Source organism: Phoca vitulina, unplaced genomic scaffold (assembly GCF_004348235.1).
Source record: "Phoca vitulina isolate PV1807 unplaced genomic scaffold, GSC_HSeal_1.0 scaffold49, whole genome shotgun sequence".
Classification (NCBI taxonomy): Eukaryota; Metazoa; Chordata; class Mammalia; order Carnivora; family Phocidae; genus Phoca; species Phoca vitulina.
In genome coordinates this window covers 5,062,050-5,089,044 of record NW_022589752.1, presented here as the reverse complement: position 1 = coordinate 5,089,044, position 26,995 = coordinate 5,062,050, and the positions used below count along the sequence as shown (strand labels likewise).

General features: G+C 39.4%; 2 protein-coding genes across 2 annotated transcripts in view; one reads left to right on the top strand and one right to left on the bottom strand.

Moving 5' to 3' along the window:
• Positions 1–278: 278 nt before the first annotated feature.
• On the bottom strand, positions 279–6,213 carry MED21 (mediator complex subunit 21). The gene is made up of 4 exons (XM_032387465.1): positions 6,142–6,213; positions 2,208–2,322; positions 1,553–1,653; positions 279–748 (listed from the first exon to the last, which is right to left on the bottom strand). The coding sequence occupies exons 1-4, from the start codon at positions 6,181–6,183 to the stop codon at positions 572–574; spliced, it is 435 nt and encodes a 144-aa protein (XP_032243356.1). The 5' UTR covers positions 6,184–6,213; the 3' UTR covers positions 279–571.
• Positions 6,214–14,919: 8,706 nt separating this feature from the next.
• TM7SF3 (transmembrane 7 superfamily member 3) overlaps positions 14,920–26,995 on the top strand; it is a 34,286-nt gene continuing 22,210 nt past the window's right edge. The window contains exons 1-2 of the mRNA XM_032432728.1: positions 14,920–15,177; positions 24,831–24,985. Of these exons, the coding sequence (XP_032288619.1) occupies positions 15,087–15,177; positions 24,831–24,985 (246 nt within the window). The 5' untranslated portion in view covers positions 14,920–15,086. The remainder of the gene's footprint in view (positions 15,178–24,830; positions 24,986–26,995) is intronic.

Genomic DNA, 26,995 nt, shown 5'->3' with positions numbered 1-26,995 from the left:
TCCCTGGGATCACGACCTGAAGTCAGACACCTAACTGACTGAGCTACCCAGGTACCCCATAATCCTCTGTTTCTCAAAAGCAACATGGTTTCAGAAACTTTCCTTGCTCAAGCTCCAAACGTATATAATGTCACCTCTGAAGAGGGAGGACACCAGCCTAAATTGAAATGTCCCATATCTCTACACTTACCATCTCTCCTCTGACTTGAGGGATGTTTTGATTTGCAAAAAAGACTGTAGAAATTTGATAAAATAAAGATAGAAATGTCACAATAGAATTTTAAAGTACATCTGTTTAATTATAACCATTAATGCAACATCTGCCTCAATAATTTCATTTCGATAATAAAAAATGATGGTATAATGACAGTTTAAAGCTGGTTCAATCGCAATTTTAGAGGCTTACTTATCAAGAGTGAAAATAGAGGACTATTAAAAAATAGCTAAAAAGGTAACATGTGTCATAGTGCTTAATGTTTCTGTAACTGTTGGTAAGGCTTACATCTAAATTTGATGCAGAATTCTTAATGGCACTGAAATAGTTTTCTCAGCCACATGGTATATACCGGTACTATGAGTCTGGAAGAGACTGGCTATGGGTACCACTCCTTGTCTTCAGTTGTGACTGCGCAATATCAGCAAGTGCACTTTGTATCTTTTCCAGAAGCATGTCCCCTCGATAAACAACATCCTCCAGACATGTAGCAGCTTCGTGGTTTTCTTCTTCCAGCTTATACAAGCTAGCAGCCTTTGTAAGACACAAATTAAAAAATCTTTTGAGAAATGAAAAACTTGGAGATTAGTAAGAGAAGAAAAAAAAACTACAGAAGTATTTATTTCTAAATCTGGATGACTCTCAAACCATTATGATAGATTTCTCAGTGTCAGAAATTCTAAAATCAGATAACTTTTAAGAGTTTTCCCTGTATGAATTATTTAAAAGAATGAATTTTCAATTAGAGATCTCAGGATGTCTACATGTGACTCTCCTCCACACTGCTTTTGGACACTACTATTCTACTCCACACCCAGAATACCACCCTCCTCTCATTCTTTGCTAGGAAAAGAGCCAAACTGAGAAAAATAGAAGTTTCCTTATAGCTCAAAATTGGACAACCATATATACACAGCATGGTCTTTAATAGACTACAGTACTTTACAATTAACAAAACTTTAATTTTAAAATTTAATTTTGGGGCACCTGGCTGGCTCAGTCAGTGCAGCATGTGACTCTTGATCTGGGGGTTGTGAGTTCAAGCCCCATGTTGGGTGTAGAGATTACTTAAAAATAAAATCTTTAAAAAAATAAATAAATAAATAAAACTTAATCATAATGAAACTTTGAATACCATAACAAAAGGTATTAAATCTCCTTTGGGGCACCTAGCTGGCTCAGTCAGAGGAGCGTATGACTCTTAATCTTGGGATCATGAGTTTAAGCCCCATGTTGGGGGTAGAGATTACTTAAAACAAAAAACAAAAAACAAAAAAAACTATCTCCTTTAATCAAAATTCTCTACTAGCAAATTTCTCAAAGGAAAAAAGATTTTACCTGTAAGGCAGCTGTAGATTCTTCACTGGGTAATGAATCTATCAAAACATCAATGTCTTTTGCTGTTCGTGCAATCAGTGCTGCAAAAAGCTGGGCATATTCTAAAGAAAGATATCATTCATTCAGAGTATTAGGAAATGTCAAGTTTTCAGAAAAAGAAATTAAATTTGAAGCTAATGAAACCGGCAAAGTTGATAAACTTTTTCTGTACTAGGCTTTGAATGATTAAAATGTAATTTTAACACACCAATCCTATTACATGCTTGAGAATTAGCCTTACTATTAACTCAAATTGGGAAGTAAACATAATTATTTCATTTTTTAGGACAATATGCCAGTCAATTGAATAAAGAAATCTGTAAATGGGATGCCTTCCTTATTAAGGTCCCTCAAGTGAAATTCAGCTACATTCATACAAATTCATCTCTAAAGGAGTAACAATCTGGTATTTGACAGGAATGGAATTATGAGATGTTATGTAAATTGACTGTAACAAATTCATTTCTTTTATAACAAAACTTGCAGTAATACTCTCAAACAACAAGACTGTAAGAAAGCCGTAAGTAAGCTACATTTCTCAATAAATTTAACTTTAAAGGATTACAAGTAATATATATGATGGTCAAACTAAGAGAAGCCAAGAAAATCTATTTACCTTCTGTAGGATTAGCAGGCTGATCTTTGTTAATTGCTGTCTGAATATTACTAAAAGAAGCAGGAGGACCACACTGCTGCAACACTCCAATGGCATTACAAAACTGATCTGCAAGCTTGAGGCCAAAGAAAACGTGTCAGAGTTAGAAAGGATTTATCAGTTTTCAGGATTTTATCAGTAATAGCAACAAAAATAAGTTTCTATAATAATGATCTCTGAGCAAAGGAATAGAACAGGAATAATTTTGGATAAAATTAGCCAGTTATTATTAACAATGATTAAATGTTTTAATCATGCAAAGAAATGAGGTTTGGTATCAACATACTTGAAACAGTTAAAAGGAAATACAAGATAATCTTTGTTTTCTTCCCAAGGTAATAGAATAAGAGAAATATATGCCAGTATTTGTTACAAGCATAAGTAAGGATTTTTTGGGGGGGGGGGGTGAGAAAGAGCAAATATGACTGGCAAATAAAAGTATGGCCCTAGGATAAATTTTAAAAATGTGTAACTCATATACAAAGTACACAGTCCTTTTTTTTTTTTTGAGACTAAAGTAGTTACAAGTATAAAGAAACAGTGTGGAAAAGACTCCACCTTAAGAAGTCTTAAGGCCATTGATAGATGAATGAATAAAGAAACTGTGGTATACACACACACAAGAACATTATTCAGCCATTAAAAAAAGGGGGAGGGAAATCTTGCCATTTGTGACATGAATGAATGCGACACATCTTGCCATTTGTGGGCATTATGCTAAATGAAGTAAGAGAAAGACAAATACTACATGATGTTACTCATATGTGGAATCTAAACAAAACAAAAACGGAGCTCACACAGAGGACAGACTAGTGGTTATCAGAGGTGAGGTGGGGTTAAGGTGGGCAAAAAGGGTGAAGGGGGTCAAAAAGTACAACCTTTCAGTTATAAAATAAGTAAGTCATGGGGATATAATGTACAGTATGGTGACTACAGTTAATACTGTGTTGTATTTTTGAAAGTTGCTAAGAGTAAATCTTAGAAGGTCTCATCAAAAGAAAAAATCTTAACTTTGTAACTACAGTATGGTGACATATTAACTAGACTTATTGTGATCATTTCACAATATACACAAATACTGAATCATTATGTGGTACACCTGAAACTAATGTTCTATCTCAATTACACCTCAATTAAAAAAAAAAAAAAGGACTCCACCTTAAGTATTTGGAAATGTTTTTCTCCATGACTCAAGTTGTAAATTCCCACTGCTCTAAAAGTATTCCTTAAGCAGTTCTGAAGACCGAGAATACCAATTCCTTACAATCAGCAAACTTAAGACTCCTATCTTCCCAACCAACTTCCCTCAATAGTCCTGATCTCTTGAACCTCACTTCCTCAAATCAGTGAATGACCATTTCCACTAAGTTTCTCTGCCATTATTTAAATGACAGAACTCAAAATCAACTGTTTCCTTTGTTTACTATCTAATTTGTATTCAGAATCTCCTAGTTATTAGCCAGTCTAACTTGCAGACTCACTTTCCTTTCATATTCAAATCCTTCTATTCCCTTTTCCTTCTATCATCATTGCCTCTGTGTTAGTTCAATTATCTCACAATGTAATTATTACAATAGCCTCCTTATTGTTTTCTAGTTCACTATGTTATTTTAACCTGCTTAAAAATTTTGAGCTCAGGGGTGCCTAGGTGGCACAGTTGGTTAAGTGTCCAACTCTTGGTTTCGGCTCAGGTAGTTATCTCAGGGTTGTGAGATCAAGCCCTGTGTTGGGCTCTGTGCGGAATCTGCTCAAGATTCGCTCCCTCTCCTGCTCCTGTGCACCCCCCCCTCTCAAATAAATAAACCTTTAAAAAAATTTTGAGCTCACCCCAACTTGGCCTTTAAGATTAATCTCCAACTCTTCAAGCTATTTCAAAGCTTTCAATTATCTAACTCAACTCTACTTATTCATTTTCTACTAATCCTTCATATATACCTAACTAGTGATAAATTCATTCCTGACTATATTGTGTTGTTCACATTTTGCTACTTGTAATGGAGCAGTAGTAAGTGCTCAGAAGCTGTACAAATGTGGATTCCAATTCTGGTTCTAGTAACCTGAGTAGAGTTTTTCATTTTTAAATTGGGAACATTTTCACATTACACCATTGTTTTGAGGAATAGAGAAAACACGCATGCACAAATATTCAACACAGTGGCCATCAGTTGTGTTCTTCAAAAGCTCTCAAAATCCATTTATTCAACAAATATTTATCAAAAATAAAACTCTATGACAAGCATTGTATATAAACATAGCGATACAGTGTATAAGACATAGTTTCTGCCCTCATGGAGTTCTCAAGAGGGCAAAACAAATGTTATTTTAATACTTTTACAAATAATTATAATTCAGATCAATGCTAAGATTTTCTCTATTTTAATTCATATCACTCTATATTCCAATTTATCTCAGCACTTACAGTTGAAGACACTTGATTCATTATAACTACCTAACCAAATACTACTTTTACATTATTTAAATGTCTCTTGAGTATATGACTTCTTTCTAATGAGACTGTGAACTCCTTAAGGAGTATTTCTCTGTAAACATGATAGTACTTACATACACAGTAGGCATTCATACTAGTTAACCTAGAGGTTTCTCTCCAAAATCCAATTATCAGCATGCTTACCCTGGAGTTAAGGCCATGTTCACTTTCTCCTACTATCTTTCTGGTTACAAGACATGTATGAATATGCAACATTTCTCCTAAAATAACATTTCTACCCAGCAGCATCATTACAATTTGATTTTGAAAAGCCTCAAAGGAGTATCTCCCAGAGGGAAGTTGGCTGGCAGCCCAGGCAAGTCACCATAAAGTAGAATTTATCTTAGTGAATTCATCAACATTTAGGGGCTAGCCCTCTCAGTCCTAAATGGTCTTACTTACAGAGTAGATCAGTTTTTCACAAGTAGATTCATACCCTTGAAGCAAACAAAGATTGATGCAACAATAAGAATCCTAACTTCTTAGCCTCCAGTGTGAAAAAGCTGGCAAGGGACCAGATACTTAAGATTTTCCAGTCAACATACTCTCTCTATACATTTTGCCTGGGACATCGAATTATAAATAGAATGACAATCAGAAATGTAACTACTAATGGGAAACTCTTTAACTGTTAATGGTAATGATTATATGAATCCTTTGGTTTGCGTATACTTTCCAGTTAGGCATAAAAGGAAAAATAATAAGAAGGATCAAAGTAAGGGGGCCCTTAACAGGAATAGACTTTTTGAGACACATTAAAGACTACTTAAATAAATGGGAACATACACAAGGATTAGAAGATTCACTCTCATAAAGACGTCAGTTTTCCCCAAACTGATTTATTCTAGAGAGCGCCAAGAGACGGAACGAAACCCTTTGTCTGCAGGAACCAGTTAAGATGAAACAAAACTTCTCACCTCACCATCACTCTAGCCTCAACCTGAAAGTCCAGGGGAAGGAATACCCTCGACTGACATTTAACGAAAAAGCTACAATCATCGAGAGCCCAGTTTCTCTTCCACGTCTTAACGCTGATAAGGGAAAAAGAAGCTTCTGCTTCTTCTCCCCTTATCCCCGAAAGAGAAACGATCCCATAAGCACTACTGACAATAAGATAAAAATGTTCCCAGAGAACAGGACAGGACCGTGACGCCTAAGTGTCCTGATAGAGATCCTCTACTTTTCAGGCGAAAGAGGCTGCTCCCTCCCTCAGCTCTCCGCAAAGCCGGCAGCCGGCCTCAAACCTCCCAGGACGCCGCGCCGCCTCCCGCCGCCACCAGCGCTTTTTGCCCAAGCCCTGCCTTAGTCCGCTTCCCCACTTGCGGGTGTTTTTCTCGGGCCCCTTTTCCTCTCTTGTTTTACCTCAGGAAAGGGGAAGACAGAGACCAATAGAGCGAAATTGCTCACCGAGTTCACCGCGTCCTGCAGCTGTGTGAGCCGGTCCGCCATGTTCCTCCTGCAAGCTAAGGAGGCTAAAGCAGCTGCTCGTACGCGATTGGGCAGCTTCAGGACGCGTCGTGGCCAACCATAGGGCAGCGTTCTTGGAAGGGGTGGAGTCAGTGGAACTCCACGGCTGGTGAGAAGAGGGAGGGTGGGATTTTTTCGAGGCTTTATGTAGGTTAGCTCCACCAGCCAAGGAGCTCTGCTGCGCGTATTTTGAGTAACTTAGCGGTTGTTCTGACTCCGTTCGTTTTTTGGATCCAACGTACTGTTCTCGAGGTTTTTGGGTGTTAAATATTTTAGGTTCTGCGGTTTTAAAAGTAATTTTAAAAGTAAATTTCCCTACCCTCCCTTGTATTCATGTTTAAACATTGCCTTGAATACTTGTGTTACGTTGGATTTCCAGGTGGACCACAAAACATACACAGCAGGCAACTCAAGATAGTTGGGGGTCGCGATACCGATTTTAACTTAAACAAATCCAAATTAAAATTCACCAGGCAGTCTTGGCTGCGTTAGGGTGCCTCCTCTGTTGCTTTTGGTGGGGGGGGGGGGGTCCTCCCAAGTGGAGACTGGGTGCGTGCTTTAATTCTGAGTGTGGGTGTGCTGGGGAAGCTGACACACATGGGATGGAGAGCATTCGAAAAATTAAGTACTAAATCGAGCTGTATTGACTGTGTAAGAAGAGAATGGTTAGAAAAGGAAGGTTTCTGTGGGCAAAGGTGAGTGGCAGAAGAAGAGCCATTTGGAGTTCAGAGGTAAGGTGTGAGTGTAGGTAACTAATAAGAATCTCGTTCCTTTGACAGCGAGGAACTCAGTGTGAAGAGCAGAAGAGGGTTGGTGGAAAGTAGTTCAGTGTGTAGTTGGGAGAAAGAAGGTTCCTGGAAAATGAGCCTTATGTGTAGGTAGGGAAGGGACAATTTTTAAACAGATAGGATGTGCAATTTAGACAGCCTTGAGACCTGTTGAGGGTTTAGGTGTGAAGGAAGATAATAGAAACTTGGTATCTGGCTGGTTCAGTGAGTGGAGCATGTGACGCCTGATCTCCTGGTCCTGAGTTTGAGCCCCAGGTTGGGCACAGAATTTACTCTTAAAAAAAAAAAGAAAAGAAAAGAAACTTGGTATCTAAGGAAAGTTAAAGCCTGGGACAGTGTGGCAAGAAATGAGCCTGGATCAGCAAATGACTAGTTTGTGGACTTTGGACAAACTCATCTCATATACCCTTCTTCTCTGGGTGATTATTCCTGATTACCCTACTGGGGTTGGGGGAAGGTGGGGGAATTATCCACTGAAAACTCAGCTTGTCAGATTTACCCCAACGCTAGCTGGGAAGCTCTACTTCTGCTTCACCACTCCTTCCCCTTAATCCCCAATCTACATATCTGCTGAGACCTAATTAGGAACCTCTCCAGGTGAGGCACCCCCCCATAATGGGATTAATGAGAGATAACTCTAATTTGTTTTAATCGTAATATGGGGTAATCTTTTGACTGTCTCTTCCTATCCTCAGTTGAGAGTATACCTTATTGAATGCTTGCCACCTACCAAGAATGTGTTAGGTGCTGGGTTTGCAAAGGTGAATAACCCAGGGGTTCATTAGGAGAAGGGCTTTGCAGTTCCAAGAATGAAATGGGTTGGGCCTAGACTAGGGTGTTGACTCTGATAAGAGAAGAAGAAAGGCTCGTTTTGAAGGAAATGTTAGCATGGGTTGGTGCCCGGTTAGATACAGAGGGATGAATGAGAGAGAATACTGTTTTGCTGCCTGATTGAAGAGAACTTGGGCACCTGGTGGAGAGGAGCCACTTGACAAATCATGTTATGACACAGCTTTTGTCCTGTCATTATCTTCTTACAGGTTTTCAGTAGCTCCACTGAGACCTCAGGCTGGTGTATAGCCATTTCTGCCTGGTTTTCAAGGGTCACAATAATCTGTCTCCAGAGAACAGATCCAGCCATCTCTCCCAATAATATTGAGTGAAATCAGATTTTTCATCCATGGTCCCTGAACCCTTAGTTTTCCTGAGCTTCTTAAGACCCTTCTGGCCATGGACAACTTTAAGAATGAGATGAAAGCTACGGACCCTTTCCCCAGACCAGGCTCAAAATTTTTCATACATTTTTAAGGGGTTTATGAATCTTCTGAAGCTGTGGACTTCAGGGAAAAACCCACCTGCCAAAAACAGTCTTCTTGTGTCTAGCTCAGGATTTCTCAGCAGCAGCACTATTGACATTTTAGGCTGGATTCTTCTTCTTCTTTTTTTTTTTTCTGGAGTGCTATCCTGTGCCTTATAGAATGTTTAGCGTCATCACTGTCTTCTACCCATGAAGTGATAATGGCAAACTCCCCTTCCAGTGGTGACAATACAAAATATCTCCAGATATTCCCAAATGTCTCCTACAGGGCAAAATTGCTCCCATTTGGGAACCACTTGTCTAGCTCTTTCTTCATTCTTTACCTTTATCCAAATAATTGCTTTGCTGCTATTTCTTTACTCTTTTACAGTTTTACCTTTTTTCATGTAAATTCTATGAATTCCTGGAGTCCACATGGACCACTCCTTTTCCCTTTTATGATTTTGACACTTTTCATATGCTTTTTCACTTGCTGTTCTTGCATCCCCAACTGGATTATATGGTTTGAAGAGCAGAAACCCAGTATTACATATCTCTTAAACACATAATTTTGGTAAGTATGTTCTTTTAAACTTCATATTATTTTTTAAAGTTTATTTACTGATTTTTGTAGTAATTTCTACACCCAGTGTGGGGCTGGAATTCACAACCCCAAGATCAAGAGTCACTCAGTCCAACTGAGCCAGCTAGGCACCTCTACACTTCATATTATCAAAAGTTTCAAACATATACAAAAATAGAATAATAAGGTGGACACTCATGTATTCATCACCCAGCTTCAATTATCAACTCATAGCTAATCTTGTAAGTACTTTGATTTTTTAAAAATCTGTAGTGACTCCTTATTTAAAAAAAAAAATCATTAACAATTCTTCAACTTAGCATTCTAGACTCTTAACTACCTTTATTGCCTACTCAGTCACAATTTATTAAACATCTAAAACATTCCAAGCACTGGGCTGAAATACTATAAATAAGCATTTGCTATACTAGACTCCCTTTATTCCCTTGTTGACCATCCACTCACCTTATTTTAAACATTTCTTTTTTTTAATAAAACCCTTCCTGAAACCCTACTGTAAGTTAATTGCTCCCAATCTGGGGCGCCTGGGTGGCTCAGTCGTTAAGCGTCTGCCTTCCACTCAGGTCATGGTCCCGGGGTCCTGGGATGGAGCCCCGCATCGGGCTCCCTGCTCAGCGGGAAGCCTGCTTTTCCCTCTCCCCCTGCTTGTGTTCCCTCTCTCGCTGTCTCTCTCTGTCAAAAAATAAATAAAATCTCAAAAAAAAAAAAAAAGACCTAGTGTAAGTTCCGAAAATTCTTTAACCAAGAGCCTGTGATTGCTCTGAGGGAAGAAGGCTATCTTAGCTCCTCAATTAAGGCATAGGATTTAATAGGCAGTGACTCTGGTGCCATGTTGTGAATATCCCCAGAACACAGCATAACTTTTTTGTATTTTAAAAAGAAAGATTTTTAAAAGAAAGATTTATGATTACCTAGGAAGACTCCATCTAGATTCAGGGCTCTCTTCCAATTAATCTGTCAGTCTTGTGGATTCTTTTGCCCAGAGGAATCTAAGAGCTTTGTTTGTTTTCTTCTCCCCCTTTTTTGGGGGGGGCACAAGGGGGTAACAACTTATTGAATCATACACAGTATCGTTTTTTTAATGTCTACATCACCTATCATCTAATCATATGTAGGAGACAGTGTATTCTGTTTGGAAACAGATCCTGTGTATTATATTTGTAGATGTTGTGTTACCAAGCATAAAGAAGTATTTTTCAGATAGTAGTCCCAATAATATTATTTACATGTTGGGACCTGGGATTATTAGGGGTTCTTAGTACTTGAGTTGTTCTATTAAGCCAAGATAAACTTTATGTCTCTAAAGTCTTTTATAATTTTCTCTAGACTTTCAATTTTTTTTTTTAATATTCTTCAGAGCACAATGAGGGGCACCTGGGTCTCAGTCATTAAGCGTCTGCCTTTGGCTCAGGTCATGGTCCCAGGGTCCTGGCATCGCACCCCACATCTGGCTCCCTCTTCAGTGGGAAGCCTGCTTCTCCCTCTCCCACTTCCCCTGCTTGTGTTCCCTCTCTTGCTGTGTCTCTCTCTGTCCAATAAATAAATAAAATCTTTAAAAAAAAAAGCTTTAAAAAAAATTGCTCCCAATCTTCACAATTGTTCCTTATACTTTTGTTACTGCACTTAGCATATTGAGATGTAATTATTCATACATGACTAATTCCCTCACTACCATGAGCTGTTTGTGGGCAAAAAACATTTTAATTTTCTCCGTATTTCCAATACCTAGCACCTAGCATTTAGTCTGGCACATAGAAGCCAATGAATGCATATTTGTGGACCAAATGAATACATTTTCTATCATAATGATTTTCATATAATAATTACTAAGTAAACATTTTTTGGATTTAATTTAGTAAACATAGTCAAAATAATGTAACCCATAGGAACAAAAGAGTTAAAAAATATACAGAGCAAAGGTGAGATTAGAGTGGGATAGGATAAATGGGCAAATTTCACAGAGTGCCTTTCTTGCCTTTCCCCTAGAGCCCTGTCCTCATCTCTATCCAAGGTCTTGGGTTTTATAAAATATCTAGGATAGGTTGCTTGTGTTTCTTCCTTCCTTTTCTAAATTTTAGGCAGACTTTAAGGCTCTAGTTATCTATATCTTCGATTTGGGATCTTCTCAGTTTTTGCATTTCCTTTCTTTCTTTCTTTCTTTTTTTTTTTTTTGTTTAAGAATTTATTTATTTGAGAAAGAGCGTGAGTGAGCACAAGCAGGGGGCGTGGCAGAGGCAGAGGGAGAAGCAGACTCCCTGATGAGCAGGTAGCCCAATGTGGGGGCTGGATCCCAGGACTCTGGGATCATGACCTGAGCTGAAGGCAGACGCTGAACAGACTGAGCCACCCAGGTGCCCCTGCATTTCCTTTCAATTCATAGGAATGACAAATTCATCTGCAAAGCTGCTGAGCCCATTTGCTTCACAGGTTGCCAGTGGAACTCTGACATGAGCAAGGAACCTCAGCCAATATTCTTCCCAAGCTGTCACAGTATTTCAGAGCCAAAGTACTAAAGCCCTCTTCTGACTGCTGACACATCTGTCATCAGCTGTCCTCTGCAGCAAAGGGAACTGCAATACAAAGGTATGGAGGAGAGACAGTAGGGTAAGTTCAGGAAACTGAAATTAATTCAGTGTGGTCAGCATAGAGGAATTGAGTTTAGTTGCAGCAGGAACCTGGAGAGGTGGACAGGGGCTACATCATGAAAACCATTGTGTCATACTCAGGAAGGTAGACTGTTATCCTGAATGCTTTTATAAGAAAATCTTTAAAATTATACATATCTTTTAAAAATTAATGTTTTATTCAAAAGCAATACATATTCAATGTTGAATTTTTACAAAGTACAGAAATGTGGAACAAAAATCATTCTTGGGGCACCTGGGTGGCTCAGTCGGTTAAGAATCTGACTCTTGATCTTAGCTCAGGTCTTGATCTCAGGGTCATGAGTTCAAGCCCCCCATTGAAATTAATTATTAAAAATTTTAAAAATTAAAAAATAATCATTGTTAATCCAATCACCCAGAGATAACTATTTTAAACGTATTGATATTTTTTCAACTTCTCTATGCGTATAAACATGAATAAAATGACAAGATAAAGCTCATACTACATATATATTTGCTTTGTGACTTGCCTTTTTATAAACACTTCACAATCAGTTGCTTTCTAAAACATGATTTTTGAAGTGCTACACAGTATTCTATTATATAGATGCATCACGGGTTATTTAATCAATTCCTTATTGTTGGGCATTTAGATTGGGTTTTGTTGCTCTAACACCTTGATGAAGGGGCACCTGTGTGGCTCAGTCAGTTAAGTGTCCTACTCTTGATTTTGGCTCAGGTCGTGATCTCAGGATTGTGGCATCGGGCCCCACGGGGGTGCTCTGTGCTCAGTGTGGAGTCTGTCCCTTTCCCTTTGCTCCTCACACCACTTGTGCTCTCTCCGTCAAATAAATAATAAATAAAATCTTTAATACCTTGATAGTTTTTGCACTAATTTTATACAGATATCTAATGCTTGTACATATATACATTCTTAAATCTCAAAGTGGAATTATCATACCAAAGGTATGAATATTTTTAAGATTTTTGATGCAGATTATGCTATAAAAAGTTGTGTCAACTTCACTCCCACTGGTCCTTAGAATGTCTACTTCTCAGCTCTTGTACCCACACTGGATATTCTTCTAAAATATTTATGTCTGAGGTCTTTTTTTATTTAAAGATTTTTGTTTTTGGGGTGCCTGGGTGGCTCAGTCGGTTAAGCATCTGCCTTTAGCTCAGGTCATGATCCTGGGGTCCTGGGATGAAACCTGTGTTGGGCTCTCTGCTCAGCGGGGAGCCTGCTTCTCCCTCTCCCTCTGCCTGCCGCTCCCCCTGCTTGTGCTCTCGCTCTCTGTCAAATAAATAAATAAAATCTTAAAAATTTTTTTTTGTTTTAAATTTCTTTATTTTGAGAGAGGGGGTGCACATGCACAAGTCGGGGGAGGGGCAGAGGCAGAGGGAGAGAGAATCTCAAGCAGTACCTGAGTACCGAACCTGAGGCAGGGCTTGATCTCACGACCCCAAGATCATGACCTGAGCTGAAATCAAGAGCCGGAAGCTTGACCGACTGAGCCACCCAGGCACCCCCTCAGTGTCTTAATTTGATTTTTGTTGTTTTTGTTACCAGTGAGTTTGAATGTTTTTCATTTATTGGCCATTTGTATTTCTTTTTTTTTGGTCATTAACTTGGCTTTTATTTTTTAAAGATTTATTTATTTATTTTAGAGAGAAAGAGCATGAGCAGGAGGGGCAGAGGGAGAGGGAGAGAGAATCTTAAGCAGACTCTGCACTGAGTGCCGAGCCCTCGGCCGGGTGGATCTCACCACCCTGAGATCACGACTGGAGCTGAAACCAATAGTCATTCACTCATGGGACTGGGCCACCCAGGTGCCCCTCGACTTTTCATATTGCTGTTGGTGTTTTTTGACTTTCATACAATTTAAATTTTTAAGAAGCCAAATCTATCAATCTTGTCCTTTATGGTTTCCTCCTTTGTTTTTGTTTTTGTTTTTTTTGCTTAGAAAATTCCTCCCCTGAATGCTTCTAACCATTTCCTGCTTGTCGCTTCCAGATTCAAATAGATTTTTGCTTAAATGAACTGTTTTAAAAGGAGGTTCCTTCCATTTTGAGATCAAGTTTTGTTTCTTTTGTTTGTTTGTTTGTTTTTTAAGCATTTATTTCAGGTCACCTGGGTGGCTCAGTCAGTGATTAAGCATCTGACTTCTGCTCATGTCCTATCTTGCCATCCTGGGATCAGCCCCGCCTCTGGCTCCCAGCTCATCTGGGAGTCTACTTCTCCCTCTCCCTCTGCCCCTCCCCCGACTCCTGCTTACTCTGTCTCCCAAACAAAGTCTTAAAAAAATAAGAAGCATGTATTTCTTCTCTCTTATGGTTTTAAATAATACTTTGGGATTTCATTTGCCTAGGGTGAGATAGAATTCTAACCCTCCTCCCCAATAGGGTGCAGTTAATCAGTTATCAAACAGTTTATTAACTCTATCCATTGATTCAAATGCTACCCTTATTATAACCACTCTTATCATCATCCTGGGATTTCATCTACTGAGAGTTACAGGAATGAGGACATGTGGGACTGTGAACAAGCACCATTAGGGATAGACAGTGCTACCAGAGGTGTGAACCTTTGGACCAGGCAGAGGGAAAACAGGAAAAGAGTTGTGCCTGTTTAGACTAGGGTGATTGCTACAGGTTTGTAGTTTAGTAGTGGAATAACCCAAAATGTATTTTTCAAGATAGTTGCTCATTAAAATATCTAAATGAAAGTTTAAAGAGCAGGCAAAAAAAACAGAGCAATCTTCCCCCCAAATAATTGAGTCTATAATATCTAATTCCACAATTAGCTCACGAACCATCTGTCACATGGACTGCTGTCCTTTAAACAGCCCTCAGGTATAAAATTTGAGAGAGGAACTTGGGTTAAGGTCTGGAGTCTTCTAGGATATTTCGCTTTGAGAAAATGAAACTATTTTAATATGTGGAGCTCACTACTACAGAAATATAACTCGCGCCGCACTTTCGTACTAACATCCGCCTGAGCAGCTAAGGGAAACGACCACTGTTCGTGGGTTTTGAGTACCGGATTCGTATTCGTCCTTCTTGCAAACGGCAGTTAAGCCCAGGAACAAGAGCCTGGAGACGTTAGGCCGCAAAAGAAAGTTATTTTTTACTCTAACGGTGGTTTTCGTAAGTGGGAAAGATACAAAAGTGAGAAGTACAGGTTACACCACAGAACTTTCCGGGGTCTCCTCTATCCCCACCCCCGCGCGCAGTGCCGCGGGCAGTCGGGAGAGCGCAGCGGGCAGTCGGGAGAGCGCAGCGCCCAGCAAACCCGCCGGGCGCGCGGAGGAGGCGCACGCCGGCTGGAACCGCCCCCCTCCGCCTTCGCTCGTGGCGGAGGGAGACCCGCGGCGGTGACGTAAAGGGGGCGGGGAGAGGCGCGGTGTGGGGTTGCAGGGTTTTTGCCGGAAGAGGAAACCTCTCGGTGGGGCGCAGGCGTGCGGCTGGCATTGGACGCCCGCCCTGTGGGGCTGGCAGGTGTGCGGCGTGTGCGCCTCGCAAGTGATGGGACCGGGCGCGAGCGCCCCGGGGTAGCGCGGGCGAGGCTACGGGGCCGGACCCGGGCAGCCATGGGGCTCCTTCGGCTGCTGGTTCTGGCGGTGCTGGCGTCCGAACCCCGCATGGCCGGTGGAGCCGAAACCGTCGGGAATTCCAGCGAGGGTAAGGTCAGGGGCGCCTCACTTCTGCAGCCTCAAGTTGGTTTTGCATTTCTTGCAGGGTCGCAGTCCACCTCGGGATCTGTGCATCTCGCAGGGCAGGTGGTAGTTCAGAACCGGCAGGAGTGGATCAGGGTCTTTTCCTGCTGAAGGAAACTCCCATTGCCAAGGAGGCCTCACCGTCAACCGCCTAATTTAGGCCGAGGAAATGGGAAGAATTAAGTAACTCTCCTGTTCAGACACGTTTTTATCTCCCTAGGGAGCAGCCATGTGTTTGTAGGTTTAACGCATTAAAACACCTCTTTGCTCTCCAGTGGTATATCTGAGACTCGACAGTGAGGCTTGGTGCAGAACTAAGGGCTTTATTAATAATGTTCCTCCAAGCTGCTGCGGTTTTTTACACTCCAAAATCTAGATGCTTTTCAAATTGGTTATGCTCGACGGAGTTTGAAAGGAAAAGTGAACCCAGAATGGGACTTTGGATAGGTCATGTGCTCGGTGTATGCATTTTAGCGGTAGCTCCTGGTTTGTTAATATAAACCATAAAAAAGCATTAATTGTGCTAGGCTGATGATAATCATGTGCTTTTCCCTGAGGTTAATCACATTCTTAGTTTTATTTTGAGCTTAAGAGACCAGTTGCAGGGGCGCCTGGGTGGTCAGATGGTTAAGCGTCTGCCTTCGGCTCAGGTCATGGTCCCAGGGTGCTGGAATCGAGCCCCCGCATCGGGCTCTGCTCAGCGGGAAGCCTGCTTCTCCCTCTCCCCCTGCTCATGCTCTCTCTTTCTCTCTGTATCTCTGTGTCTCAAATGAATAAATAAAATCTTAAAAAAAAAAAAAGACCAGTTGCAGTTCTGAACCAATGTATTTTCTGAATAACGTGGTTGTGTTCCTAATTGCTCATCTTAGAAAAGCTCTTGTGCAAACTGAATCATAGAATCATTGCACAGGAGTTAAGGCCAAAGCTGAAAAGGGCAGTTATATTTTTGCAGAAAAAATAGCCTTGTTAATAATAGGACACTGACATTTCACTGTGTGCAGTAAGTGCCAGGTGCTTTCCATGGCATTGTTATTTAATCCTCACAACCCTATGAGATAATTACCTTCCTCACTTGGCAGAGGATGAAGCTGGGGCCCTGGATGATGTTCATTATACAGGTGAACAGTTAATAGGGGCACAGGCGGTATTTGAACCCAAGTGTGTCTTGCTGCAATTTTAATTTTCATGGTCTTTCCACTTCAACAAAGCTGCCCTCCAATAAGAATATTTTACTTAGTATGGTGCTTTACACTTAATTCTATGAATTGTCATTCCTCAAAATAGCCTTATGAGAGAGGTAGTGGTAATGCTATCTCCATTTTATTTTATTTTTTAAAAATTTATTTATTTTAGAGAGAGCGAGCGCAAGGGGGGAGGGGGAGAGGGAGAGAATCCCAAGCAGACTCTCCTCCCAGCTGATCGAGGAGCCTGATGTCGGGCTGAATCACCCCCCCACCCCACCCTGAGATCATGACCTGAGTGGAAACCAAGAGTCAGGCACTCAACTGACTTAGCCATCCAGGTGCCCCACTATCTCCATTTTAACAGGTGAAGAATTTGAAAGATTGAGTTTGTACTTGATCAAGGCTTCTGAGTCGGGAGGGCTGTGATCCACATCTTTTCTAGTTCTGTACTTTTGTATTTAATATTATCTTCATTCTTGTTTTACATTCATATCTAGTAATTTACATGGAATTACAATAGTAATTGGAGTTGAGCAGAATGTCACGTGGGCCTTCTAGTATTTGTGTTATTGCTGTTGCTGAATTTAAGGTAGCAGGCCATTGGTGTAGTTCGTTGCAAGTGATCTCTTTTAAAAGTATGTGAAAGGTACTGTCTACATTTGTGTTTCAGCTTTTAGGGCTAATGAAAATTTATAACATAAATGAAACATGGGGAGAGGCAGTTGAATGCCGACCAACTTAAGTATCCGAACTGTTTTTTTTTGATAGTTCATCTGAAGAGAATTATAAAGACTAAGCTTTCACAGATCTGGAATTTGGTTGTGTCAGAGCACAAACAGGTAAATTTTAGTAAAAAAAAAAATGAGTTGGATAATTTTAAGGTTCGAGTTTAGGATCTGATTGGGAAAGAAAAGGAAAAGATTAGGATCGGGCAGCTCTTTTTAGAAAGAAATTATTGGAAAGAAAAATGACTCTGGGTAGGAATGGAGGAAGGGTATGAAAAATAGAAGAGAGTGCCTGGCTATGGGTCAGATGGCAAAAAATATCTTTGGCAGAAAAAGCAGAGCCATTGTTTTTTAGAAGAGAGCCACAGCCTAAGTGCTCTGTCTCCATGTTAGCCATTTGTCTGCAATATCATTTGATGTGCTGTCTTTTTCCTTCCCACTCACAGTCATAAGATCTAATTATGCCTCATAAAGTGAATCCTTTTCCAGATGGCTTAGAGGAGAAGTTCCTTCTCCTTCAGGATATATTTTGGATACATGTCTCCTTTTGCTGTGTCTGTTTTTATGAGTAGAAATCAAATGCATTTTCTGCCAGACTGTACTGTTAAAATCTTGATTTTTAGTACTTTTCCTTGTTGCTCCATGGAAGTCTCTTTCTCATTTTGATGTTTGTGATGGACATGCTGGGCTTGTATAGTCCCCTTCTTTCTACTAGTTTATTCGCAGGGCCATTTTGAATGCCTGACTTCTTTTTTTTTTTAATAAGGAGATGAGCCTCTGAAATGCTGGAAAGCTAAGGGAAGTTAGTAATGATACGTTATTGTGTAGCATTGGACGGTTTAAAATTTGTTTTCCTGTTTGTTTTATACCTCCAGCAGCCAAATGATGTATGCAGTACATCACCTCCATTTCACCATGGGGAGACTGAGGCTCAGAGGAAGTAAATTACTTTCCTGAGGTCATAACATTCAACCATCCTTCCCACCAGACATTTACTGTGTGCCATCTATGTGACTGGTACTGTACTAGACACAAGGATGTTAAATATAACAAAGCCCTGCACAGCCAAGAGTCAAACCACTACTGGTTTGATGAATATGCAGTCTTCTATAAAAATTGTGAAATGGCTGATAGACTGCCAAGGTAATACTGCCAAAGGATTTGCACACAGAAGTTAGGTTCAAGTTGACTAAGAATAGGAAAAAATATATTTATCTTTTCCTAATTCATCAAACACTGTGTTAGGAGTTCTCAGACCTGGCTGAACATTTGAATCACCTGGAGAACTTTTTAAAAAGGCAGATTGTTGAAGAGACAACTAGAAATTGAAATTTAAGAGGAAAAATGAATTTCCACTAGCATCAAGGAACATAGGATATTTAGGGGTTGGGGCACCTGCGTGGCTCAGTCGTTGAGAGTCTGCCTTCGGCTCAGGTCATGATCCTCAGCAGGAAGCCTGCTTCTCCCTCTCCCACTCCCCCTGCTTGTGTTCCCTCTCTCGCTGTGTCTCTCTCTGTCAAATAAATAAATAAAATCTTTAAAAAAAAAAGAATATTTAGTGGTAATTATAATGGAATATGTAAAGATCTCTACAGAAAAAAAACCATACAACATTCTTGAGATAAATTGAGAAGCCAAATAAGCAGAGGGATATCTCAGATTCATAAATCAGAAAATTTTATGTTTTAAGGATAGCATTTCTCCCTAAATTAATACATTCATTGCCATCCCAATCAGATTCCAGGCAGCTTTTTTTGTGGAAATTGACAGGCTGCTTTTGAAAATATATATGGAGATGAAAAATGGCCAAAATAGTCAAGATGGTCTTGAAGAGAAAGAACAAATTTGGGGCAGAAATGAAGACAATGTAATATTGGTGTTAGGATAGACAAATAGACCACTGGAATACAATTAAGAGTCCAGAAACAGACCAACACATGTGCTCACTTATATGAAAACTGAAATTGCAGAGTAGTAAGGAAATGGTGGTATTTTCAATAAAGGGTATTATGTCAAATCAATATGCATATGGAAACATCAACCTTGACCACCTGCCTCACACCATATATAAAAATCAACTTTAGATTGATTTTAGACTTAAATGTCAAAGGTAAAACAAAGGTCTAGAAGTTAACATGGGGAACATGTCTTCATAATCTTAGAATATGTTGGCAAAGATTGGATTAGAATGACATAGAAGGGACTAAGCATAAAAGAAAAACTCAAGAAATTGGACTACATTAAAATTAAAACTTTTTTTTTGAAGATTTTATTTATTTATTTGACAGAGACACAGCGAGAGAGGGAACACAAGCAGGGGGAGTGGGAGAGGGAGAAGCAGGCTTCCCGCTGAGCAGAGAGCCCAATGTGGGGCTCGATCCCAGGACCCTGAGATCATGACCTGAACCAAAGGCAGACGCTTAACGACTGAGCCACCCAGGTGCCCCAAAATTAAAACTTCTTTTAATCTAAGGTAACAAGAGTGAAAAGATGAGCTACAAGAATGGGAGAAGATATACTGACAGAATGCTCCTGTCAATGATGTATAAAGAGCTAAAATTCAATTAGGACAGTCTATTTTTAAAGTGGGCAAGTCTTGAACACGGACCCTTTTACAAAGGAAGTATCCAAATGGTTAATAAACAAACAAGATGTTCTTAACATCTTTAATAATTAGGGAAATGCAAATTGAAATCACAGTGAGATATTACTATGTACCCAACAGAGACACTGGTGATACCAAGTGTTGGTGAGACAGTTGGGCAACCAGAATACTTTTCCACAAGTTGATAGGGGTGTAAATTGGCAAAACCATGTGGGATAACTGTTTGGCAGTATCTACTAAAGCAGAGCATAAGTATACCCTATTACCTGATAATTCTATTCTTAGGTTCTACTCAATAGAAATGTGTACATATGTGCACCAAAGGACTACAAAAAAATATTTGGAGTTATTCATAATAACTTCAAATTAGAAGTAATCCAAATGTTGATTAACAGAAGAATAGATAAGTAAATTGTGGTATATTCCTTTTATGAAGTATACAACAATGAAAATGAGTAAGTCATGGTTACTTACAGTAGCTTGGATGAATTTCACAGGTATGGTATTGATTTTTAAAAAGCTAGATACAAAAGAATTCATCCTTTATGATTCTACTTAATTAAATTTCGGAAATAGGCAAAGCCCATCTATGGTGTTTGAAGTTAGAATCGTGGTATTTCTGGGCGGGAGGGAAGGCTTAGTGATTGGAAGGGACCACAAGACCTCTAAGATTGTAGAATGCTCTTTCTTTACTTACAGTGTAAACTTCATGCACTTCTCTGTATGTATGTTATTTCAATTAATGTTTTTTAACTGACACTTGTACCCTAACCCCTTGGATTTTTATTTAAGCAGTCTGGATAGGGGCCCAGGCAGCAATAGTTTTTAAAAAGCACCTCCAGATCATTGTAATGTACAGCCAGGAAGGATAACCACTGTATTAGAATTTCCTTCTAATAAGGAAATCTTATGAGTGCTATAGAAAATTTGAAAAATAAAGAAATGTGCGAAGAAAAGGAAAAAAATCATTTAAAATACACCCCCAGAGGCACCTGCTTTTAATACTACTTATTTTGTCAGGTGATCAGGTTTTTAAGTCATGAATACCGTGTCTCTTTTATTATCTTGCATCTGCCAGGTTCCTGCTACAGGTATTTGATTGGGGAAAGAGGATTAGTGAGGCGTCATCTTTCTCATAACTTCTGGAAATCCAGGAAGTAATAAATGAAAGTTGTAGCCAGGTGTTTTTCTTGAATTCAGAAGCAGAGACTGTAACTTAATGTTTTGGTCCTGATCATTATATATTTTCATATGGACTGCTTGTTTTCATTTCTGATTTTCTTAATGAGAATGAGACTTCTTAGGTAGTTTAACCATTTAGGATCAAAGGTGATCTGTTAACACTGTCACGGCAAAAACCTTCTCAGATAGGTTTTACTGCCTGATACGTATGTATGTAGTGATTATTTCTGCACAGTATATTTGCTTTAGGTATTGATTTTCTCTACATTTCTTACCTTTCTATAATAAAGGTTATAGATTATCTGGAAAAATATTACCATTTTAAGGGAAAAAGAAAACAAATGATGAAAATGTTGAGAGAGTGTCATCATTTTGCCTAGGGTATGTTCTTATTTTTATAAATTTGAGATGAAGACTTGAGGTAGAATCTGTGTTTTGAGTGCTATCAATAATGGAGGTTTTTTCCAAATTGTGTAGTTTCCGATAAGAGCATCTCACCATCATTATAGAAATTTGATAAACAGTGAAATTTGTAAAGAGAAGAAAAATCCCTTAAAATATACTCGCAGTGATACCTACTTTCAATACCCCTATTTACCTTATCAGTTGTTTAATAATGTGTTTTAATTTCTGTGGTTCTCTTTCCTTACTGTCTTTTAAAACACTGAAATTTTGGGTTCTCCAGGTATTTCTGAGTTGTGATTTATTTTCACCCCTGTGTGATAGGTTAAGGGAAGGTTAAGAAAAGCTTGACACCAAGACTTAACTAGTTGATAGCTTTATTTATTTATTTAAAGATTTTTTTTTTATTTATTAGAGAATGAGAGAGAGAGCGCGCGCACACAAGAAAGGGAGAGGTCAGAGGGAGAAGCAGACTCCCCGCTGAGCAGGGAGCTCGATCCCAGGACCCCAGGATCATGACCTGAACCGCAAGCAGATGCTTAACCAACTGAGCCACCCAGGTGCCCCTAGTTGATAACTTTAATCTCTTCCAGGGCTGTTAAACGTTCTGGGTAGAGTTGTGATTCAAGCCCTGTTTAATGGGGGATAAACATACAGATTATCTGAACAGTTTCTAAGATATACTTACCGGCAAATTAGTGAGAATTACAGAAATCGTGGACAACCTTCACAAGTTCATTTGAACCAGTTTTTTTTTGTTTTTTTTGTTTTTTAATTTTTTTATTGTTATGTTAACCCCCATACATTACATCATTAGTTTTAGATATAGTGTTCCATGATTCATTGTTTGTGCATAACACCCAGTGCTCCATGCAGAACGTGCCCTCCTCAATACCCATCACCAGGCTAACCCATCCTCCCACCCCCCTCCCCTCTAGAACCCTCAGTTTGTTTTTCAGAGTCCATCGTCTCTCATGGTTCTTCTCCCCCTCCGATTTCCCCCCCTTCATTCTTCCCCTCCTGCTACATTCTTCTTCTTCTTTTTTTCTTTCTTAACATATATTGCATTATCATTTGAACCAGTTTTGATCCCAGTACCCAATAGGCAGAACAGGTGGTCCATAAGAACTTCATAAATATTTGTCAAATAGAGAAAATGGGGAAGAAAAGGGAAAAACTGAAAAAAACCTTAAAGACTGAAAATGTAACTAGAAAAAGCAGATGGTAGATGAGCTGAGTGCTACACCTGAAACTAATATTACACTGTATGTTAACTACACTGGGATTTAAAAAAAATGCAAAATAAAAAATGAGCTGAGTGCTTTTCAGCTCTCAATTAAAGATGGAAATCCAATTAGTTCCTAGGAAAACAAACATACTGCTTTTAGTTTGACAGACTAGGATTTGTGGATATTCTTAAGCCTTGGAAGACAGAGGGTAGACGGGACCAAAATTAAAGTACGATACGTGCAATGTTTTTAGTGCCACTTACTGAGACCCACTTAATTTTATGTATAATTTGGTTTCCTAATAAAATAATCATGATGATGGGAAAGCCTGGAAAATGTAAAAATGTTTTTCTTGTTTCCCTTTATGAAAAGGAAAACAAAAAACTCCCTCACATTTTCTAGACTTCCCTATCCAGATTCTATTAAATCCTTCCTAATATTTTTACCTCTATTCTGGCTGGAATTTAGTTCTACATAAAAGGTAAAACATGTTTCTGCTAACATAAATAGGAGGAAATATACCATCTTCATTTGTCATTGTTGCCACTAATTAAAATTCTCCCTGGAGTTTCAGAAATTAAATCATAGCCACCAGTAACTTTTTTCTATCATCAATTATAAAAAAGTTATGAGGTAATACAATGGCATCACACGGTTTGGGGAATTCATGCAGAGTAATGTTTGATCTCAGCCTAGCATTATTCATATATTCTGGGTGGCTTTCTTGGTTAGCCATTGTTGATAGTCTCTTTTTTAGATCATCCAGATGGAGTACTTGTGTTTAAAAAAAAGTGTTGAAAATTAGCCTGTTTGGGAAATAGTACATAAGAATGAATTTGAAGTTGTTTAATGTCTGGAGTATTTTCCTTTACCACCCACTGACTCTAATTTCTTTGTAAAATAAGATGATAGTTCCACAGTGGGACTCTGGTGACTTATAATCTATTGTCAACTCTGTTTCATCTTTATTAAATTTAAATCTTTTTTCCTATTTTTAGACTTGAATCCCCCAAGACTGCTTGTATAATATGTGGGAGCTCCTGTGCTATTTCAGCAAGAGATGCTAACTACAGGGTAGAGGATGGGATGGGCATCCAGGACCACACAAGTAAAACAACCTATTTAGTGGATTGTTTGAGAATTAGGTTGATGAAAGAAAGAACTGGGGTGCAGCTGGGAGAAAGACACAGTGAGTGGATGAGTGAAACACAAGGGGAGACGAGCAGACAGATGAGAAAGGCCTAGATGAGGTGTTGCAAAACTAGTGTGGACTCTGAACTTGATCCTTAAAAAGCTCCTTTTTCCAGAATGCCTGTGGTTCATGACTGTATGACTCTATATGAAGTACCTGGTGTAGGCACTCAGACATTTTTGTCAGTGTTGATGGCGCCTTCCTTTGCAAGCTAGGTAATTACAGTCCCATTTGACAGATGAAGAAATTGAGCCTTAAGGGAATTAAGTAACCTGCCTAAGATCACACAGCTCGTAATTGGTGGGATAAAATTGAAGCCCCCTATATCCCTCTGGGCTGGGCTGACTTCAGAATTCACTAGATCAGGTTCTGTTTTTAATATCAGTGTATTCACAATTGTTAGTGCTTCCTTAGGGTTGTTAAAACCTTAAGTTCAGGGGCTCTGTTTTTGTTTTTTGAAGATTTTATTTATTTGAGAGAGAGAGCATGAGCGAGCGCATTGGGGAGGAGGGGCAGCAGGGGCAGCGGGAGAAAGAGAAGCAGGCTCCCCACTCAGTGGGGAGCCAGCCATGGACCTCGATCCTAGGACTCCGAGATCATGACCTGAGCTGAAGGCAGATGCTTACCCAACTGAGCCACCCAGCGCCCCTGTTTTTTTAATAAAAATATTTTTTAAGTAAACTACACCACATGTGGGGCTTGAACTCATGACCCTGAGACCAGGAATCACATGCTTTACTGACTGAGCCAGCCAGGCACCGCCTGGAGCTCTGTTTTGAATGGAATTGTTATGGCTGCTTACAGTGGGGAATGTTCTGGCTCTGGGCGCTGGGCATCTTAGGCATCCTGAGCACTCTTTTGTTTGCGTTTTTCAAAACACCTTTCTTACATTTTAGTGTTCAGTTCCACTATTTACTAGCTGCTTCCCCTTCTTAAGCTTAACTGTCCTCATCAGTAAGATAGGGGCAGTAATAATAATATTTATCTCCCCAGGTTTTTCTGAGGATCAAATTAGGAGTGCATGTATGCTTATGTCTGAGATTTCTACAAATCGATATTACAGGTACAAATGTTACAGTGAATGTTTCTCCCATTGCAGGTCTTCTTGAATTTTACATAGGGAAATTTAGATACTTCAAGCTCAACAGGCCCTCTCCAGAGGACGCCATTTTGCGTCATATTTCGAGCAATGCATCTTTCCTTATTTTCCAGATACACTCACAGTATCAGAATACAACGATTTCTTTTTCTAAGGTAAGTACGGAGAGTTATTTCTGTAAACACCATTTCCATATTTTGGGGTCTTATATTTAGTAGAAACATTAGAATTTGATGCCTCTTTATGTTTGACTTTATATCCTTAAAAGAAAAAAAATCAAGATTGGAGCCTCTCAAGTTAGTGGTTTAGACTGGCTAAGAGGTGTGTGTCTCAGGCCTTTCTTGAGTGTGGTGACCTCTGACTTAAAGAGGGGGTGAGCAAGTGCCAATTTGGGGTAGGATGGCCTTTACCAGATGTCTCCTGGCTGCAGTTTAGCTTTCTTCATGATATCTCACCTTTTTTTCTTACTCTGCTGGGTCCTTAATGATTTTTACCTCTGAATATGTTTTAATGGGTTTCCATCATTGTTCAGCCATATAGTGTTTACTAAGTTTACTAAGACCCCTGTAGGATCACCTTTATTCTTTGGAGTCTCATGGAAACAAAAGAAGCCCAATATTCAGGTCCTCTAGCCCCATGCTCAGCTTCCTGCGTTTAAGACTCTATTTCAGAGATCATCACTAACCCCTTCAACCTCAGCCTCACCTTTGGGAAGTTTTTCATATGCCCTGGATTAGCTTAACCCATGAAGAATCTGCCATTTATATTAACTTTTTATAAGTCTATTTATATTCAGCCTATATGACCCCCTTAGACTAATAAATGAATTTCACTCTCTATGAAGTTGTGCTGCTTTTTATTTGTCCTCAGCATATCTATTGTTATAAGCCTCTCTTTTAATATTCTGGAATTTGCTAAACAAAGCGGTCTTAGTCCAGTTCATATATATTCTATAGGCATTGGTCATATTATCTTTCAAACTAGATACTTTACATGTTGTATTCTAGCCTTCCTGCCCCTACCATGAAGGTTTTGAAATTGTGTGTTTGGTAGTGTAATAGACTAGAAATGGAAGAGTTTGATCAAGGAAAAGAGGAAGGAATAAATTATGTTAATTGCAAAAGAGTTAACAGTGTTTATGACCCCCACTCAGATTTTGTCTGCCTTCTTTGCAGCCAGAGGAGAAATCAAAGCATGTTAAATGTCATAACTTTCTTAGAAGGAAAAATCATTCCAGTTCCTCAGGAAAGCCAACCTTTGTTCCTGGCACTAAATTCAGAAGGAAACTTTCTATTCAGGCCCTTACATAGGAGACAAAGTAAAATGCTACACGGATGATTTCCTTCTTCATAACATCATAGCAAAGACAACCTTTGAAGGAAGAGAAAAGATTTTTTAAAAAAAGCCATTTATATTTTTTTGCATGCCTACTAGGGGCTAGGCCAGTGGTTCTTAAGCTCTCCTAGGGCCATAGACATCGAATCTGCTAAAATCTCTGGACTCTATACCCCTCAAAATGCATGGATATATTTGTATAATTTCATGGGGACCTCTGGAAACTCATTGGGCCTCTGGGGCTCCTAGTTAGGAACCCCTGTGTTTGGTTTTCCATGTAATTAATTTAATTCTCACAACAGTTCAACAAAGTACTTACAATGCATGTTTTTACATTTGAGGAAACAGAGCTTGGATAAAGGAATGTCGACATAACTAATGTGAGTGAAGTGGCCTGAATGGACAGCATGCTGGGCCTCAGTTGTCATGCAGAGCAGATCTTAGCTATCCTGAATGTTCCTTTCTTGGGCTGCCCTTAGTTCTCACTGTATTTATGCTGCTGAGCCGATGATGACCAGAACTGCACTTAGCTCTAGAAATGAGTGGTCTGTGTGAAGAGAGTAGTTCCTGTTTCCTTCCAGAAGTGTGGCACTTTGGATTTTTTTGGGGTCATCATAGAAGTTGGTTCTTTGAAACTGTCGACTCTGCAGTTCATCAATTAGTATTTGAATCATTTTCCCTTGTGCTTGTCAAATTGAAACCCATCTGGCACTTTTTTCTTCCTATTTCCTTAGCCTTAAGAAAACACTCTGAATCTACTACCTCTTAACTTAGTATTTTGTTGTTCGAAAAGCTTTCCAAATAGATGGGGTTAGGGGAGGGATGGTTCA